We start from the raw sequence: 18,071 nt of genomic DNA, 5'->3' as shown, positions 1-18,071 counted from the left end.
CAATGTAGAGAAAGTTTGAACTTTAATAATGTCTATTTTTTATAGGTAATATAATTAGAAAACAGATAAACGGTATAAGATGAAATGAAGAATAGATATGACATGAAAAATATAAAAATTAACGATTAAAACGAAGAATAAGAACTCTTTATTTTAACCACTTCCTTTAGTATTTAAGATTAATGCAATAATCATACCATATAAACCTAAGACTTCAGCAAAAATCAAAATTAAAACAATACCAACGAATAATCTTGGTTGATGCATATATTGTCTAACCCCTTCATCACCAACAATACCAATGGCATAACCTGAAGCTAAACATGAAAATCCAACTGATAAACCACAAGCTAAATGCATAAATCCATTAAATAAGGAATAATTCTCAGAAGGGGATAAACCTCCCGCAATCAAGACAGCAACAACCAATCCATACACCGACAATATACCAGACATGACGACTGGAATCAATGATTTCATAATTAAATCTGGTTTGAAAGTACCAATACCAGCAATACCAATCCCAGATTTGGCAGTACCAATTGCAGCACCAGCTGATGATAAAATCATAGCTGCTGCACACCCAGCAAACCCAAAAAAGGGAGCAAACGCTGGTGACAAGATATCTGATTCAGACATTGAATCTTTATATGATGATTATGATGAAAATGTCACTAACTTGATAAATTCATCCTTCATTATATATTAAGAGCTGCTCTTTTTTAATTTTAAATTTCGAGTGGATTGGTCGTTGGTAAATCAAAATGTCGGATAATAATGGGATGTCGTGCTTGGACAAGGGACACTACCGCGACATGGATTTTAATATACAGGAACAGTTTCTTATCAACGTGCATTTTTCTGGTTATCACAAGAAATCCCCCATATAACTTCTTGTTAGGTGTTTTTTCCTACTATCAAGGGTAAACACGTCTATATCACAATATGTTATCGACTAAATTCTTAATATCCTTGAGTTTATTACTCCCATCAACTCTCTCATCTCCAATCTTTTCAATTTTCAGTGGTTTTGGCGCTCTGGAACCTGAACAAGATATATTCTTGAATGGTGGGGCAGGTGACTCATGTCCTATTGATATTCCATTAACTTGTTCCAATTCAACCCCCATTTATAACTCATGTTGCTTTGAAAGTCCAGGTGGTATCTTCTTACAAACCCAATTCTGGGATTATTATCCTCCAATTGGTCCTAATGATTCATTTACTTTACATGGTTTATGGCCCGATAATTGTGATGGTTCTTATGAACAATTCTGTGATGATGAGTTGAATTTAAAACCACGTGAAATCAAAAGCATTTTAGTTGATCAATTTAAAGACGATGAATTGTATAAGAAGATGGTTTTAAATTGGAAAAACTTTAACGGTGATGATGAAAATTTATGGATTCATGAATTTAATAAACATGGTACTTGTATTAAGACTTTGAGACCAACATGTTATTATCCATATGTTAAGAATCAAAACATTTATGATTTTTATAAGATTTCAATGAACATTTATGAAAAATTACCTACTTTTAAATTCTTAGAACAAGCTGGAATTGTTCCAAGTGAAACTAAGACGTATACCAAAAAGGAAATCAATGACGCATTATCATCAAATTTCGATGATTTACAAGTCTATTTCAAATGTAATCGTTATCAAGTATTACAAGAAATCTGGTACTACCATTATTTAAAGGGGTCAATCAAACAAGAAGAATTCCAACCAATATCTTCCTTGTTAAATTCTAATTGTCCAGAAGAAGGTATCAAATTCTTACCTAAAGGATGGAAACCAACTCCAAATCCAGGTAATCCAGGTGGTTCTCCACCTTCAAAACCAATCGGTGGTGATAGAGGATATATTAAATTACCAAATCATGCTGGATGTATTATTTCGAATGGTCAATGGTATCAATATGGTACATGTGCTACATTCACTATTGTTAAGAGTCAATTTGGAGGATATAATTTAAAATCTTCAAAGGGTTATTGTGGATTTGATAAAGAAGGTCAATTAAGTTGTGGATCCTTCTATCAACCATCGAAATTCCAATTCCAATATGATAAAGAAACTACTGAAATTAGTTATGGAGGATTAAGTAAATGGTGTTTCAATAATGAAAATTCTCATGGTCATGGTAAATTCCAACAAATTCCTATTAAGTTAATTGGCAAAGGAGATACGTGTGATGATCCATTTAGTTTGAAATTCACTTAGTCAAAAACAAAAAAAATTATAAAAGTTTACAGTTAAAAATTACTCAAAAGTATAAAATATTTTTATTTATAGTTCAAAAGTCGAACATTTTATTAGAAATTATAAAAACGTTATTTAAGATTACTTAAATGTTTTTGTCAGATTCCATCGTGAAAGACTAAGTTACATATTATATCTAATTAGGATAACCAAGCATATTTAAAAAATATATTCATTTCAAATTTTAATTTACTAGTTTAAATTTTCTGCCTTTTGCTTATTCCAAGTAATCTTTTAAGCAACGCTTTATCTCTATTCTTAGCCTTTTCCATTTTATTGGCACTTGCAGCGATTGGTACATACTTAACTACTTTCCTGGCCTTTGAGATTCTGCTAAGACCAAAATCAATAAATATGATTTTGAATCTTTTTGCAGTAGCATATGGTACATTGTTTTTTCCACGATGCTGGACTAATATATTCTTTCCAAATATATCACCATGGGCAATACCTGCCTCATGGATTTTGTCTAATGTTTTCATTATGAGATCATTGCACAAACTTTTTCTTGTAGGTGAGAGCTCTTCAAAGGTATCTGCTTCAATAAATTTCATCATCAAAAAATAGCCTTGTAAATTAACCTTCTCTATATCTAAACTTCTTTCAACTGTTTCGGCCACCTTCTTTTGAATAAACGGGAATTTTTCCATAATATCATGCTTCTGACTTGTTAAAATTCCAACCGCAACCACTTCAGGAATGAAATCTTTTCCTTCTAATATATCATAAGATATACACTCTCTTACAAATGAACGACTGCAATCATTCATAGTATCATGGTAACGAAACTTTTGTCTTTTGATTGAATTTGTGTATATGGGATCGTATATCTTTAATACATGTAATTCCTGCTGGTACATAACTTTAAGTACAAGGGCATTATTGGTATTCATTTTATGTCCACTTAGAATTTCCAAAACATTGATCTTACCAAATAAGCTGGCTGCAGATTCACTAGTAAAGCGTGAACCGTATGACTTCTTAATGGTTTGAATTAATTGAAAATGTCTTGTATTAAGTTTTGGTGGGGTATCCTTAATAGTTTGACTGCTTGAAAGAACATCTGCAGTTTTATATCTTGATTCTATATTACCAATCTTGCTGGCAGTAGCTACGTTGACTTCGGCCATCACTGAGTTAAGTTGTTCGGTAATCTTTTGCAAGTCAGATTGAAAACGTCTAATGATAGACTTGGTTACAAGCAGTATTTGAAGGTATTTCACAAGTTCTTTTGTTTTAATGTAATCCTGAAGCGATTGACTATGTATCTGCTGATAGCTGTCAACTAGGCATTCTACTAAGTGCTTGTTCAGCCTGATATTGTAAATACAGCACGGCAACGTTCGTACCTGATAGTGACCAATATTTCCTACTACTTTTAGATCTGCAGATAAATCAAAATCAACATAAAGAGTTATTATACCATCCGTGATAAATCCAGAGTAGTGATTGCAAGCAATACACTCTCTGAACAATTGGGATATGACACTAATGAATGGTTCATTTTTCTTATTAACTAAATCTTTTTCGTCATATTCATGAAAAAGATTAACTAGATCACTTTTTACTTCAACTGGAATTTGTTTACCTTTCATAATGAATGTGAAGTCTGGAGTTACATGAAACTTCTCTGACTCAAGAACAAAGTCTATTTTCTTTTCACGACCAACTGTTAATCCAAGTTTTCTTCTTAATGAAGACGATATCCTTTCTATTGAGTTTTTCTCAAAAAATTCCACATTTGATTTTTCAAGATCGTTCTGAATCTTTTCAACTAAGTCAGGGAAATCTTCAGAGCTCCGAACACCGTCGTAGAAATCTAGTGTTAACTTCCGAATTGGAAATTCAAACTGTTTTACTATTATCGTAGGCAAAAATAGACCTAAATATTCGTTAAGTCTATTTATTCTTTCATGATGTTTATTTGATGGTTTATCGGAATAAGCTTCAATAGATCCTGGTACTACCGAAGAGATGCTGTACCCTGCCGAACTGACAATACTAGATTCTTCTGATTCATCATTAGCACGAGTATCTGTTGATTGATGATTAGCACGATTATCTGTTGATTCATCAGTGGCACGATAATCACTTGATTGATCATCAGCACTATAAGATTGATCTTTAGCAGGATAATCACTTGATTGATTTTCTCGCAGCAATTCAATATTAATTTCAAGTTGATCTTCCTCTAATGTCTGTGATTGCTGTTGATTTGAATTCTCTTGGATCTGTATAGGATCAATTAATGATTTATCCAATTCCCCTAATTGTCTTCGTGTTGGTTGATCTAAAATCGGTAACAGCACGTTTCCCAAAAGCATCCTTGGGCTTAATGAAAGATTATACATAAGCTGAAATGCTCGCTGTAAGAGCCTTACATGAATATGGTCCACATATAAACTGGCTAATTTTTCTGAAAAGTTATTAATGACAATATTAAGTTCACATGATGAGATTTCTAGTGGCATAAAAACATCAATATACTGGAGCCTGTGGTAGATTTTAGCTAATCTGATAGGATCGTTGAAACGATTCTCTGGATCTACTGTGTTTTTGACTTCTAAATTAAATTCTTGGACGTCACTTGATTCTTGAGTTAAATAATTCGATAACTGTTCTTGAGATATAAGAAATTTCAGACATGCGATTGAATTATCTGAAAGTTCAATTTCAAAATTTGGTTTTAATAAAATATCATCAACAACTTGTTTGGTGTGTTGGAAATTGAGTATGTTTTGTAGCATTGTCTTTAGTTAGGGTGAATGAAATATTCTTAATAGCTTATCAACTTTTTAAATTTAGTTTATAAAATATCAAACAGTTTTATAAAAATTATCACATTTTCTAAGCAATTACTTTAATAATTTTTGCAATTAAGCATAATTTTAAAAGATATGGAGGCAAGTATAGCAATGGTACTGTATTATTGAAACCAATGCTCCATTTGCGGTATGCGAGAAATAAATTTTGAAAAATAATTTGCAATCCTATAGTTCAAAAGTCGAACACTTTATTAAAATATATATATATAAAGTATTAATAATTTTAATAAACAGAAGGTATTTTATAGAAATGCAATTTAGCAGATGTATGCAAATGTATATAAAAAAAGGTTGTCAATTTAATTATGTAATCAAAAATCAAAAAATAATTTATGGCAAAAGGCAACTAATAATAATATTCTGGCTCTGGCCCTGACTCTGGCTCTGAACCTGCAGCTGAAAATAAATTACCAATAACAAAGTTATCCCTAGCTATACCCTCCAACACCTGTGCCGGTTTAGAGGTAATATTTTCAAACAGCATTCCATCTCTAAGTTTACCAAGTTTACTTCTTCCGAAGTCAATAAAATAAGCTATAGGGAAGTATGATGAACCGATCTTGACTTTAGAAACGAGTATGTTTCCAGGAAACAAATCTCCATGGCACATATTATTAGCATGGATATCTTTAAGATTACTTATAATGCTTGATTTATAAAACTGCCATTCACTGGTATTTAAAGAATTAAGAGTAACTGCATTTAAGTATTGCATGCTGATAAAGAAGCCTTGGAAACCTTTGAAATTTAAATTTTCCAAGTTATTCATGTCTAACAGTGATACAACCTGATTTATGGAACTATTGAGGAGGCCAATTTTAAATACTTGGGGAATATAGCTTTTATCACTCAACAATTGGTAGCTACATGCCTCTTTTAGAAACGATTTCAACGAGTCTTTTATTGCTTGGTAATAGTCATAATTCTTTCTTTCAAAAGATGCCGAGTAAAATGGGTCGTAAATCTTAATAATTTGGAAACTATTTCCTTTTTTGAGTTTTATGACCAATCCATTATTTTTAAAAATATTTTTGCCACCTAAAATATCAACAATATTGGCTTTATTCATTTCATTTTCTATTGAAATAGATTCAAATTTTTCACCATACATCAGCTTTAGTTCAAAAAGTACTTCCATGTACTTTGGTTTGATTGCAGTTTCATACTCGTTATCAACACACTTTGTGCGTTTGGTAGTAGTTGATGATGGATCATTTACAATGGCTAATATATTGGCATTGGATTTTTCATGTTCCTCCTCCACATAATTATTAATTTTGTTTGCTACAAAGTCTAAGGCAATTTGGAATTTTTTACGGTATGATTTGATAAGTGTATACCTTGGAGATATTTCCAGGCAAAATGATCTAGATACAACATCATTCGTAAGCTTTTCCTTGGAATCTTGTGTAAATCTTTCAGCATAAACAACACAATTTAGGAATTCAAGATTCAGGTAAATTTCATAAATTTGACAAGGGATTTTATAATAAATCTGTTTACCAACATTCAGATGTTCCACTTCGAGATCATCACCAATCATGAATTTTACGAATAAAATCATAGAACCATCACTAAGGAAGCCAAAAAAACTTTCACAAGCCAAACACTCTCTAAAGAGTTGAGAGTAGACTTGACAAAATGGGAGTTTCCACTTAAGATCGGTACTCTCTTTAAATTTTTTATAAACAAGACTCAAATCTTTTTTAATTTCAATTGGTATAGTGTGAGCTTCATCTATTTTAATTTTTCCGTCTGGAACGATGTTAAACAAATTTCCTTTCATTTCTAAAGAAACACCAGTAGGTTTAGCATCTAAAGTCAAGCCAATATTCTTAGTCAACGATGGTTCTATAAGATTTAAGGTATTGGTATTGAAAGCATTTACGTTTCCTTGTTCCAAAACTGAATCAAAATATGAGTGTAAAGTTGGAATCCTAATATTAAAGGTAAGCTTGTCGTAAGTTTTGAGATCAAATCTTAAACTAAATTTGATGAAATCAGATGCTTGATGCATGCCACTTCTGATTCTGGATTGAGGTTGAAAGAGGCCAATATATTTGTTTATCTTATTTGGTCTCTTATTTTGTCCAAGTAAGGTACTAAATGATATCTCTTCAACAGGTGGAATTCGAAATTCAGTATTTATTAACTTAGTTGGATCTACGCTAAGGTTTACCATAGTAATGAACATGGTCCGTATATCATCAATCTGAATGTGGGAAGAAGAATAATTTGAGTTCCAACAGGTGTACAAATATTTAATAAAATTGTTTGCAGTAGCGTTTAATTCCAATGCGTTATATTCCAACCTTTCAAACACATCTAACCTACTATACCGATGCCAAATTGAGATAACCTTAGCTCTATCATTAATCACATTATCAGGATCTAGGATTTCCACAATCTTGTTAAAGTTGACTTTATCTTGTTCATGATTTTCAGTAATTAATTGTAGTAATGGTTGGAGTGAAGAATGGTACTGATCTAATGGTTCTTGATCTGATGTATCGACGACATAATCACCATCTTTCACCTTAGAATACAAGTTAAAACTGTACTTTAGAATCAATAAGTCCTCAGACATGACACTAATGGATGAGATAAGTATGATGAAGGTAAAGAAAGAAATGCAGTGAGAATATTGGTATGTAAATTTAAGTTGGTTTTTTTTTATCTGTATATTGGTGTTGCCAAAATTGCGAAACCAGCAGAAAAAAATTGAATTACATAATCGTAAACTGTAAAAATATGATCTACAAATAATAATAATAATAATAATTTTTTTTTTAATCCGTTGAGGATAACCTTTATTAAAAATATATATAAAGAAGCATGACATAATGTATGAAACACTTCTTCTTTGATTGAATATAAAAAATGTAATTTATAAAATCTACCATTTTTATTTATATTTGATAAATGAATTATCAAAATAACCCCCATAAAAAATTTGTTTAAACCAATAAACCTCTAAAAAAAAAAGTAAAAGACAAGTTAATAAAAAAAAATAGAACATAGAAGATCAATCAAAGAATGATTGACTTTCGGAGTGTAAAAAAACATGTATAAGTCATTAAATGCAGTTGATGCAGATAAAAAAAGAACATAATATCATTAAAAATAATAAGGAAAAAAGTATAAGAAAGGAAGAATGAATAAAATTGGCAGATTTAGAAAATATTACAGATGTGTCTAATATCTGTAAATTTCAGCTTTGAATGGACCTTCTTGAGGAATACCTAAATATTCAGATTGAACGGTAGTTAAAGTAGTTAATCTGGCATTTAAATGATCTAAATGACATCTAGCAACAGTTTCATCTAAAATCTTTGGTAATAAATGAACACCAACATCGAATGGACCAGTTTTAGCAAATTCTGGGTAAGTAGTTCTGAAAGTTTCATCATTAGATTTATATAAAGCAATTTGAGCTAAAACTTGATTAGAGAATGAACAAGACATAACAAATGATGAATGACCAGTAGCACAACCTAAATTAACTAATCTACCTTCAGCTAATAAGATAAGATGACGACCGTTTTTCATTAAATATCTATCAACTTGAGGTTTAATGTTAACAACAGAAGCAGCATTAGCTTTTAACCAAGCAACATCAATTTCAATATCAAAATGACCAATGTTACAAACAATGGCATCTTCTGGCATTTGTTCGAAATGAACACCAGTGATAATATCTCTACAACCAGTAGTGGTAACAAAGATTTGACCAATAGAAGCAACTTCATCTAATGGAGCAACTTGATAACCAGAAACAGCAGCTTGTAAAGCATTAATTGGATCAATTTCAGTAACGATAACTCTAGCACCCATGTCTCTTAAAGCCATGGCACAACCTTTACCAACATCACCGAAACCAGCAACAACAGCAACTTTACCAGCAATCATAACATCGGTGGCTCTTTTAATACCATCGATTAAAGATTCTCTACAACCATATAAATTATCGAATTTAGATTTGGTAACGGAATCATTAACATTAATGGCTGGAACCTTTAATTTACCATCTCTTAAAGATTTATATAAATGATGAACACCAGTAGTAGTTTCTTCAGATAAACCAAAACAATCTTCTAACATTTCTGGGTATTTTTCATGAACTAAAGAAGTTAAATCACCACCATCATCCAAGATTAAGTTTAATTTCTTACCATCTTTGAAGGAGAATAATTGTTGTTCAATACACCAAAGATATTCTTCTTCAGTTTCCCCTTTCCAAGCGAAAACTGGAACACCAGCAGCAGCAATGGCAGCAGCAGCATGATCTTGAGTGGAGAAAATGTTACATGAAGACCAAGTAACTTCAGCACCTAAAGCCACTAAAGTTTCAATAAGAACGGCAGTTTGAATGGTCATATGTAAACAACCAGCAATTCTAGCTCCTTTTAAAGGTTGGGATGGACCATACTTTTTTCTAATATACATTAAACCTGGCATTTCATTTTCAGATAATTCAATATCTTTTCTACCAAAGGCAGCTAAGGAGATGTCGGAAACTTTATAGTTATGAGCTGGAGCAGACATGATTGATGGGGTTGGATACGAGTGATTGATTGATTGATTCCAATTGATTCGTCGTAAAGAAGGAAAGAAAGGAAGAAGAAATCAAAAAGAAGAAAGAAAAGTGTTGTAAATTTATAGTTGAGAGATCGTGAAAAAAAAAAAATTTAACTCGTCGATGGAAGAAGAGCCGACTGTTTAGGGAAGTCAACAAAAAAAAAATAAAACACGTTTAAAAATTTTTATTTTGGGAACGAGCGCACGATCTCGTATCCCAAAATCACATGCTAATTGTATTAACCCATGTGTGTATAACTTACTTTAATTAGGAATTATTGGGTTCTGAAAAGGTTGCAAAATGGCAAAAACCTATAGTTTGAGCAAGTGTAAGAATAGTACGATTATTCAAGTTATCAGATTTGTATAGATAGTGTGTATATATTAACATAACATAGTATAAGAAGAGACTATTTATCATACAACAATTGATACTAATAGAAAAGTAGTAATTAGTTATAACAAGAATCAAAACTAAAGGGAAAATATATAAGGGATAAATACAATTGAAATCATAAATTCATAATAAGATAGGAAGAAGTAGAAGTAAGTAGAACTAGAAAAAGAATCATCAAAGAGAAGTAAGTAATAATTGAAGTCTATAAGATTGTAAAACAAGAAAGCAAGCAATAGTTAAAAAGAAAGAAAGAAAGAAAGTTAGTAATATAAAAGGAACGTCTTTAGCAGTAGTAGTAGTGGTAGTAGTAGTAGTAGTAGTATTATTATTTTTGATTTCGATATGTTTTATTTTTTAATTTTTGTCATTTTTAAAGCACACATGATTTTTAAGATTCCACCTGATTGATTTTATTTATAGTAATAGTAATTTTTTTTATTATTGATTAGTTATATTTTTTTAGTATCTCCATTTTTCATAAGTAATAGGTATCATAAAAGGTAAAAGTTAAATCCCCCCACCTAAATTTCAAATTTCAACCAATCTAAATCCTTAGCCGTATCATCTCCTTTCATTGATTGTGATGATTGTTGTTGTTGATGAGTATTCCCTTGACTCTTCATTAATCCATCCGTCAAACTAGATTTCAACATCATCATTGGATTCTCCTTCTTTATTTGATTTCGACCATCTTTGAAATAAAAATCATCTCGTTCATCATTATCATCATCTCCATCTCCAACATTATTAATCACATCCACTTCTAATAAATCAATGATTTGATCATCATCATTATAATTCCTCTTTCTTTCTCTCTCCCTACCCCGACTTAAACTACTAGTACTTCTCACACTACTAGGTAATAAATCAATCACATTCATAGGAGTAACAGGCATACTCATTGCACTTTCAATCATATCATCCTCATTAATTATCAGATGAACATTATTCGAACTATTATTACTGATCGTATTATGTCTCAGTCTGAATTCATTTTGATGACTATGATGACTACTACTATGATTGAATTGAGATAAGGACGTGGCGGATGCATGTCTTATTGGGATAGGTGATCCATTACCATTATTATTCATAAGGAAGGTACTGGTGGTACTATTATGTCTTGATATGGATGGAGCCACGTTATTTTGATGTTGGAGAGAAGAAGGTTGATCGAAATAAGAATTATTATTCGACATATTATTGAATCTTTGATTAAGGAGATTGATATTGGAGAAAGTTAACGAATTGGAAGCAGAGCTTATACTATCACTTCTTGAACCTCTACTCTTGTTATTATTTGAATTATTGTTGATGTTGATGATGGATGGTTTACGATTTAATGAAGTTGATTGGAAAGAATTCGATAATAATGAAGTCTGTTGGGCTGGACCTTGTGATTGATTCACCAGAGAATTCCTCTTGGCAAACATTAATGATCCATTATTATTAAAACTATTCGAAAAACTATTCGATGTTGATATTCTTCTACTATTAGTGTTATTATTGAAAGATGAATTATCACCGTAATAATTATCGACAAGATTAATATCAGACTTCTTTCTCTTGAATTGTTGATTGTTATTATTATTATTCACAGATGATGAAGGTAAGATTAATTTCGAATATGGTGAAGCAGGACTATTCATATTAGAAGAATTATTAGAATGATTACTTGGGATTGGAATTGATTTTTGTGTACTTGATGCAGGAGTTGAACTTGGTTGAGATGATGATGATGAAGGTTTTGGTAAAATTAAAATATTCTTATGCTGACGATTATTATTAAGCGAAGTAGATGAAGCTGATGAGGATATATATGAAGCAGTATTATTATTATTATTATTTGAATTATTAGAATTTCCTAACGATCCATTATTGATGGTATTAGATTTCATAATCGGTATACCACCACCATTATAATTGGCATTGAATTTAATCTTTCCATTAATCCCTCCATAACTTCCATTATTATAAGGTAAAGAATTTGAACTTTGAATGAAAGATGGTGATGATGATAATTTCCCATTATTATTTGCATTAGATGAATTAGGTATGGAGGTAGGTTGAACAATCGCAGTTGATGATCTTCTGGATGATCTCTTTTTAATGACATCAGTCTTTAAACTTAACGGACGGGTTGTACCATGTAATTTTAAAAATAATCCACATGCATTACATAATGTATTTCCCAGAGGATCTTTTCTCCAAAGTGGTGTATTTAAAGTATTACAATTGAAACATTTAGTTTTGGTAGCACTGGTATTGTTGTTCGATGATGGGGTATTATTGGAAGGGGTATTTATAGGTGATGAAGATAGACTACTTCTTTCATTTGGTTCGATTTTTAATTTAGTTAAGGACGAAGTTAAATTCGATTTTGGGGGTGATGATGAAGTTTTAGTAAATGATGATGGATTGGAAGTATTGGTAGCTTTCGTTACAGGACTAGTTGATGTGGTGGTTGGTTGACTAGTAATATTATTATTACTGGCAGTACTAGTTGTACTAGTAGCATTACTATTGGTATCACTATTATGTCTTGAACTTGATTGACTTGAAAGTACCATTGAATTTGGAGATGAATCATCATTTAAAGAAGCAGGAGTATTCATTTGAGAATTATTATGATTTTTCTTACCGGTATTACTGTTATGATTGATGGATGATGCAGATATGATATTATTATTACTAAGGGGACTTGATTTAGTAGTTGTGGTAATTGTGGTTGTATTTGAAGATTTATTAGTTGGGATATATGGAGAATTCTTTAAATCATCAATCGACAATGGACTTAACAAATCCAATACTTTATCATGACTCTTTTGAGGTTGAACTCCTTGTGCTTGATCAATATCCATTCTATCATCATCCATAACTTGGGAATCTGACGATGATGATAATGGAAGTTGCTCTTGTTCATAAATGAGATGATTTAATTGACTTCTGGAGTTTTGTTTTCGTAACTGTCTATTCTCAACTCTGGTTTGTAAGGAAAGTAGTTTCTTTGCGGAATAGAATAGTTCAACTACGGAAGGACCTCCTTCAAATTCATTTGAAGGAGAATTTGATGACATTATTATGACTTATATACTTCTTTATGATATTTCTTTTTATTTTCAATAATATTGGTTCCAATAAGGTATGGATCAGTGTTGATTTTTCTTATCTTTTCTTTTCTATTCTTCTTCGTTCTTCGATCTGCTCTTTTCTTCTATCAGAATCGAGGTGATAAGTTCAGGTATATATATATATAGTGTAATCTTGTTTAGTTAAAAGGGAGGGTAGAGTGGAGATCTTTAAATTTTTTTTTGTTCTTGTTTTTCTGTTTCTTTCCTCTTTCTCTTTTCTGTTTTTTTTCCTCTCTCTCTCTCTCACAAAGTGTCTGTCTGTGCGTTTATAAATTGTCTGTCTGTCTTTTTTGTTTGTTGTGGTTTTTTTAGTTTCTTTTTTTTTTATTTGTCTTTTGTCTTTTGTCTTTTGTGTCTTGTCACAGAGGAAATTGTCTTGTCTTTTTTTTGTCGTCTTTTTCTTTTGCAATACGAATAATATGACAAAAACATACTGCTTATTATGGAGTCAAAAATATCAGATTCAACCTTATTTATATTCAAATACCCCATGGTTGGATTAATGAAGTTGAAAAAAAAAGAATCACCTCCTGTCTAACATCACTCGACTTCATTATTAATATTATTTATAAATCAAATTACGATAGGTTTATAAAATTATATAATTAGTATATGATTGGTACCTGACTGATCGAATGCTTTTTTTTTTGTTTTCCCTTACTAAAATATGAGTCTTCAGAATTAATGTGTGTGTGCGAATAAGTGTCTGACCTTCCTCTCTCTTTTTTTTTTGGTTCATTCTCTGTTTTGGGATAAAAATTAGATTGAATAAAAAGTTTTTATTTTTTAAGCTATTATGCTTTTTGTCTGCTTTTTCTTACTGTAGTAGTACTAATTGATTTTTTTTGTCAGATTTTACATATAATTTATCCATCGGGTCGTGCACGGTAAGGCTCAGTTTGAGTCGTTTCTTTACATCATCAATTGACCTAGACTAACCATCAAGTTGTAAGCAAGAGTATAGGAACTTTACTATTTTTTTGTAAACCAATCTTATAGTAAGTCATTCATTCCAATCAGATCAAACCGAATTCTAATATGAAATAAAATAGAAATTAACTACAGATAATAAACCCTAAATAATCATAGTGTTACTTTTTGACTAATCACGTAATTTTTACATAAGGTATTATGTAATTCATTTTGCAATATTCATAGTAGTGGTATACTATATTATTTTAAAGGAAATACTAATTGAGTAAATATAGCCCCCTACATACATATAACCGTACTTTACCTGCTTTCTCCGGCCCAGTATTGATAGTTTTTCCTTTATAAATTATTTAAATTATACATACATATGCCATTTATTATAATTACTTATAATTAACCACAAGGTTAGAGAAGGAATAAAGAAGTGATTCTCCTATGGCTTAGATTTGTAACTATGTCAGAATTTACATTAGTATTGTTTTAGTTTATGACAAATAAAGTTGATGAAGGTCTTTAAAAAGAAATAATTTTATTTTTATTTTTATGACAAAACTCACTTTTTTGACAAAAAGGATTTACCTCTAAAATGGATTGATTACCACATGGTGAATATTACAAAACCGTCGAACGTTTTATTAATCCTATTGACACACACACACACTTTGTTGATCAATCTATCTAGCTAGCGATATCTAATACTTCCGTTTTGTATAACATTTTTTGATTTGACTCTAGCCGCTAACCATCAAAAATTAAAAAATTTTCGTTCATACATATAACACACATTCTATAACAATGAACAATTAATTAATTAAGCTGTGACAATTCATTGTTAGTTCGCTTAACTCAGACAAAAATATCAATGGCTAACTACTATGTTTGGGATATTTTTGTCTGAAATAATAATACCAATTTGAAGCTGCATACATACATTGCAGTGGATTTAAATGCATGTCTGCATCTCAAAATTTTTATTTTTAATTTCCACTTTACTTTTCCACTTTTTGTCAGAAATAAAAATTGACATTGGAAATTTTATTACCATCTGGGACACTTGGGTCTGTCTGTCTGTCGCCCTTTTTTTTTATTATGTCTAATTACAATGGTTGGTAGGCGGTGAATGAATAAATGAATGAACGGTGGATAATTTACATATCCTTTTCCTTCATTCCCCCCTAAGGCGGTACCTTAATAAAAAAACTTAGTGTTTTTTATTTTCTAACTCATAATGTACCCTTTTGTAAATCTCTTTAGTTTTAAACTTTGTCATGAAATTTTAGACATAAATCATTAACTGCTAGAAATGGGTGAAGTGAATGAGGCTTAACTCTCCACCCCCCTCTACCACTAACCCCCCTCCTTTAGTACGATACCAACCACTGTTTAATTATACTTTTACTTTTACTTTTACTTTCTTATCATTTTCATCCCCACCATTTTGGTCAAAAAAGCTTATTCTAACTATTTAAACTATCCGTATATAATCGATTCAAAACTCTAATCGAAAATTTCAATAGCCTGTGGTTTTTTTATATTCACTCCATTCATTCACTTGCATCATAAGCTGGGGATACGGACGGGGGATACAGCCATCCATCCATCCATCCACACTATCCTCATACTCTATTCGTTGTTTTCCTCTGTTTTCTGCTGTAATTCGTTCTACAATTTAAAGTTAAAGTTTTTCATATATATACATTATTTGATATATACATATATACATACAATTAAACTATTTTAAATATAGGGGTTGTTGTTGCACTTTTTTATACGTTTATTATGATAATTTTTTTGGGGGTTTAAGATTTTAGTTTAGTTTAGTTTTGTTTTCTTCGTTTGTTTTGGTATGATTTTTTGACCTTTTGATTCTGACGTGATAAATGGTTGGAATTGAGTTAAAGTTTAGATATGGTTGGACTGGCTTGGTTTAATTTCTTTGTATGGCATTTTGATCGATTGATAAACTAATCACTTGTGGTTGGAACGGCATTAGTTTGATTATTGTTGTTTTCCCTATTATGGTTATTATTATTATTATTATTATTATTATTACTATTATTATTGTTGTTTGATCTATTATATCTTCTATAAGATGAATGACCATGATTACCATGACCATGACCATGATAATGACCTCCATTATTATTACCATTATATTTCCCATTACCATTATTTGAATTAGTAGAAGATGATTTATCATTACCTTCACTATTTTCACCATTAATATCTCCATGTAATCTATATTCAAATGATACACCATAAACTCTTTCATTTGAACCTGAATCCAAAGTATGAATTGAATTTGATCCTTGTTTAATTAAATCACATTCTCTAATGATTCTTAAAATTGAATCACAAATAATTCTTCTAGCTTGGAATGAAGTTAATTTTTTAGAATCTTTAATTGAAGTAGTAGTATCATCTTTCTTACCCTTATTTGATCCATTAAAATTTAAATTTGAATTCCAAATACTTATAATATCTTCATCTTTTCTAACACTTAAGACTAATCCACTTATATCATTTAATAATAATTCTTGAATTTCATCAGAAATCCCACCATTAGAACTAGTTGGAATAATGGACCCAGTTAAAGTCTTTAATAATAATCGTTCCCAGATTAAACTGGTACGTTTACGAATATTATTTATATTATCTTGATCATCATTATTAGTTGGACGACGAATAAATCTAAAAATCCATCTACCACCTTTAGTATTAATTGGATCTTCCCAAACTGGATTAATCCCAGCTTTAAAAATTAATAATTCAGTTCCAATAGGTAATTCATAACTTTTCTTAATTGATGATAAACTAATCCATAATTGTTCTAAACTACCAATAGAAGTAGTGATTTTATCATCTTCATCTTGATCACCAACTTCGTTGTTATTGTTGGCATTTACGAATTTGATTTCATTGGTGGTTTGTAAATAAGAATCAACAGTAGCACCACCGACAATCCCATTAGTGGATCCATCTTCATTGGTGTCCTTTTGCTGTTGTTGAGCTTTTAACTTATTTCTAGAATGATGCCATATGGTCCAACAATAATCCAAGATATGATGATCTTGAGGAATGGCTTCAATGATTTCTTGACTTAATTTGACAGGATCTCGCTTAGGTAAGATGATAGAAGATTCTGGAATGACTGATGGTTGATTAGTGATGGTATTAACTGATGAAGAAGTTGATATTGAAGCTGATGAATAGTTATTATTATTAGAGTTGTTGTTGTTGTTATTATTGTGATGATGGTGATTGTGGTTGTTAGATTTATAAGATTTATTATTATTATATGATTTATTGGATTGATGATGTGATTTACCATTTAAGGAATCAGTTGATGAATTAATCGTATTTGAATTTGAATTGGATGACGATGAAGAAGTTGATGAATTTTGATTCATAATTCTATTGAATAATGATTCAGCTCTTTTTAAATTCTCCGACATGATGATATGAAACTATGAAAAATACTTGTAGATGCAAATGATATGTAAAAAGAAAATGCTATAATTTGATATGATAAGATGAAATGATCGACTGACTTATAAAGTTGAGTTCACCGATGTATGATACAGTTAAAAAGGAACGGAACGGGAGCGTATATATGTACAATGAATGAATGAACGAGACGACGGGAATGAACTATTTATAACTTTTGATGGATGAGATATGCTGGAAACTTAAAAACGTGAAATCAAATGAACAATGAACAATGGGAACGGTATACGTATGATTTGACAGAATTGAATGCGAGTTGATTGCTAATGACTAAACGTTGATTGAACTGACTGACTGATTGATTTATGAATATGGCCTGATCAGTACGTAAGGGAATGGAATGGATAGAGGTTTGAATGATAGCTTGGATGAATGGATATAATATGAATAAAGGATTGGTAAAATTTATGTTTTTGTGAATTACAATTTCTCATT

The 18,071-nt window shown here is 30.7% G+C and overlaps 6 protein-coding genes across 6 annotated transcripts; 1 reads left to right on the top strand and 5 right to left on the bottom strand. All coding sequences in view use genetic code 12, as the record gives it.

Moving 5' to 3' along the window:
* Positions 1-5: 5 nt before the first annotated feature.
* On the bottom strand, positions 6-792 carry VMA11 (H(+)-transporting V0 sector ATPase subunit c'). The gene has a single exon (XM_064903852.1). It carries the CDS (start codon positions 637-639, stop codon positions 154-156), a length of 486 nt encoding a protein of 161 aa, XP_064760968.1. The 5' UTR covers positions 640-792; the 3' UTR covers positions 6-153.
* On the top strand, positions 793-2,344 carry DFJ63DRAFT_186494 (uncharacterized protein). The gene has a single exon (XM_064903860.1). It carries the CDS (start codon positions 946-948, stop codon positions 2,224-2,226), a length of 1,281 nt encoding a protein of 426 aa, XP_064760967.1. The 5' UTR covers positions 793-945; the 3' UTR covers positions 2,227-2,344.
* Positions 2,345-2,462: 118 nt separating this feature from the next.
* On the bottom strand, positions 2,463-7,677 carry DFJ63DRAFT_336394 (uncharacterized protein; the record flags this gene model as incomplete). Its single annotated transcript, XM_064908370.1, has 7 exons — positions 2,463-2,720; positions 2,847-3,455; positions 3,615-4,084; positions 4,148-4,531; positions 4,670-4,972; positions 5,481-5,877; positions 6,097-7,677. The coding sequence occupies 7 exons, from the start codon at positions 7,675-7,677 to the stop codon at positions 2,463-2,465; spliced, it is 4,002 nt and encodes a 1,333-aa protein (XP_064760966.1).
* A 431-nt stretch (positions 7,678-8,108) lies between these two features.
* On the bottom strand, positions 8,109-10,121 carry SAH1 (adenosylhomocysteinase). The gene has a single exon (XM_064903859.1). The coding sequence runs from the start codon at positions 9,633-9,635 to the stop codon at positions 8,286-8,288; it is 1,350 nt and encodes a 449-aa protein (XP_064760965.1). The 5' UTR covers positions 9,636-10,121; the 3' UTR covers positions 8,109-8,285.
* Positions 10,122-10,586: 465 nt separating this feature from the next.
* Positions 10,587-13,142, bottom strand: GLN3 (nitrogen-responsive transcriptional regulator; the record flags this gene model as incomplete). Its single annotated transcript, XM_064906319.1, has 1 exon — positions 10,587-13,142. One exon carries the CDS (start codon positions 13,140-13,142, stop codon positions 10,587-10,589), a length of 2,556 nt encoding a protein of 851 aa, XP_064760964.1.
* Positions 13,143-16,093: 2,951 nt separating this feature from the next.
* On the bottom strand, positions 16,094-17,584 carry DFJ63DRAFT_314236 (uncharacterized protein; the record flags this gene model as incomplete). The annotated part of the gene is made up of 1 exon (XM_064906318.1): positions 16,094-17,584. The coding sequence occupies one exon, from the start codon at positions 17,582-17,584 to the stop codon at positions 16,094-16,096; it is 1,491 nt and encodes a 496-aa protein (XP_064760963.1).
* Between the last annotated feature and the right edge of the window lie 487 nt (positions 17,585-18,071).

This window comes from Scheffersomyces coipomensis, assembly GCF_036884675.1.
Source record: "Scheffersomyces coipomensis strain NRRL Y-17651 chromosome Unknown DFJ63scaffold_5, whole genome shotgun sequence".
NCBI classification, from domain to species: Eukaryota; Fungi; Ascomycota; class Pichiomycetes; order Serinales; family Debaryomycetaceae; genus Scheffersomyces; species Scheffersomyces coipomensis.
This window is presented reverse-complemented; position numbering and strand designations above follow the sequence as displayed.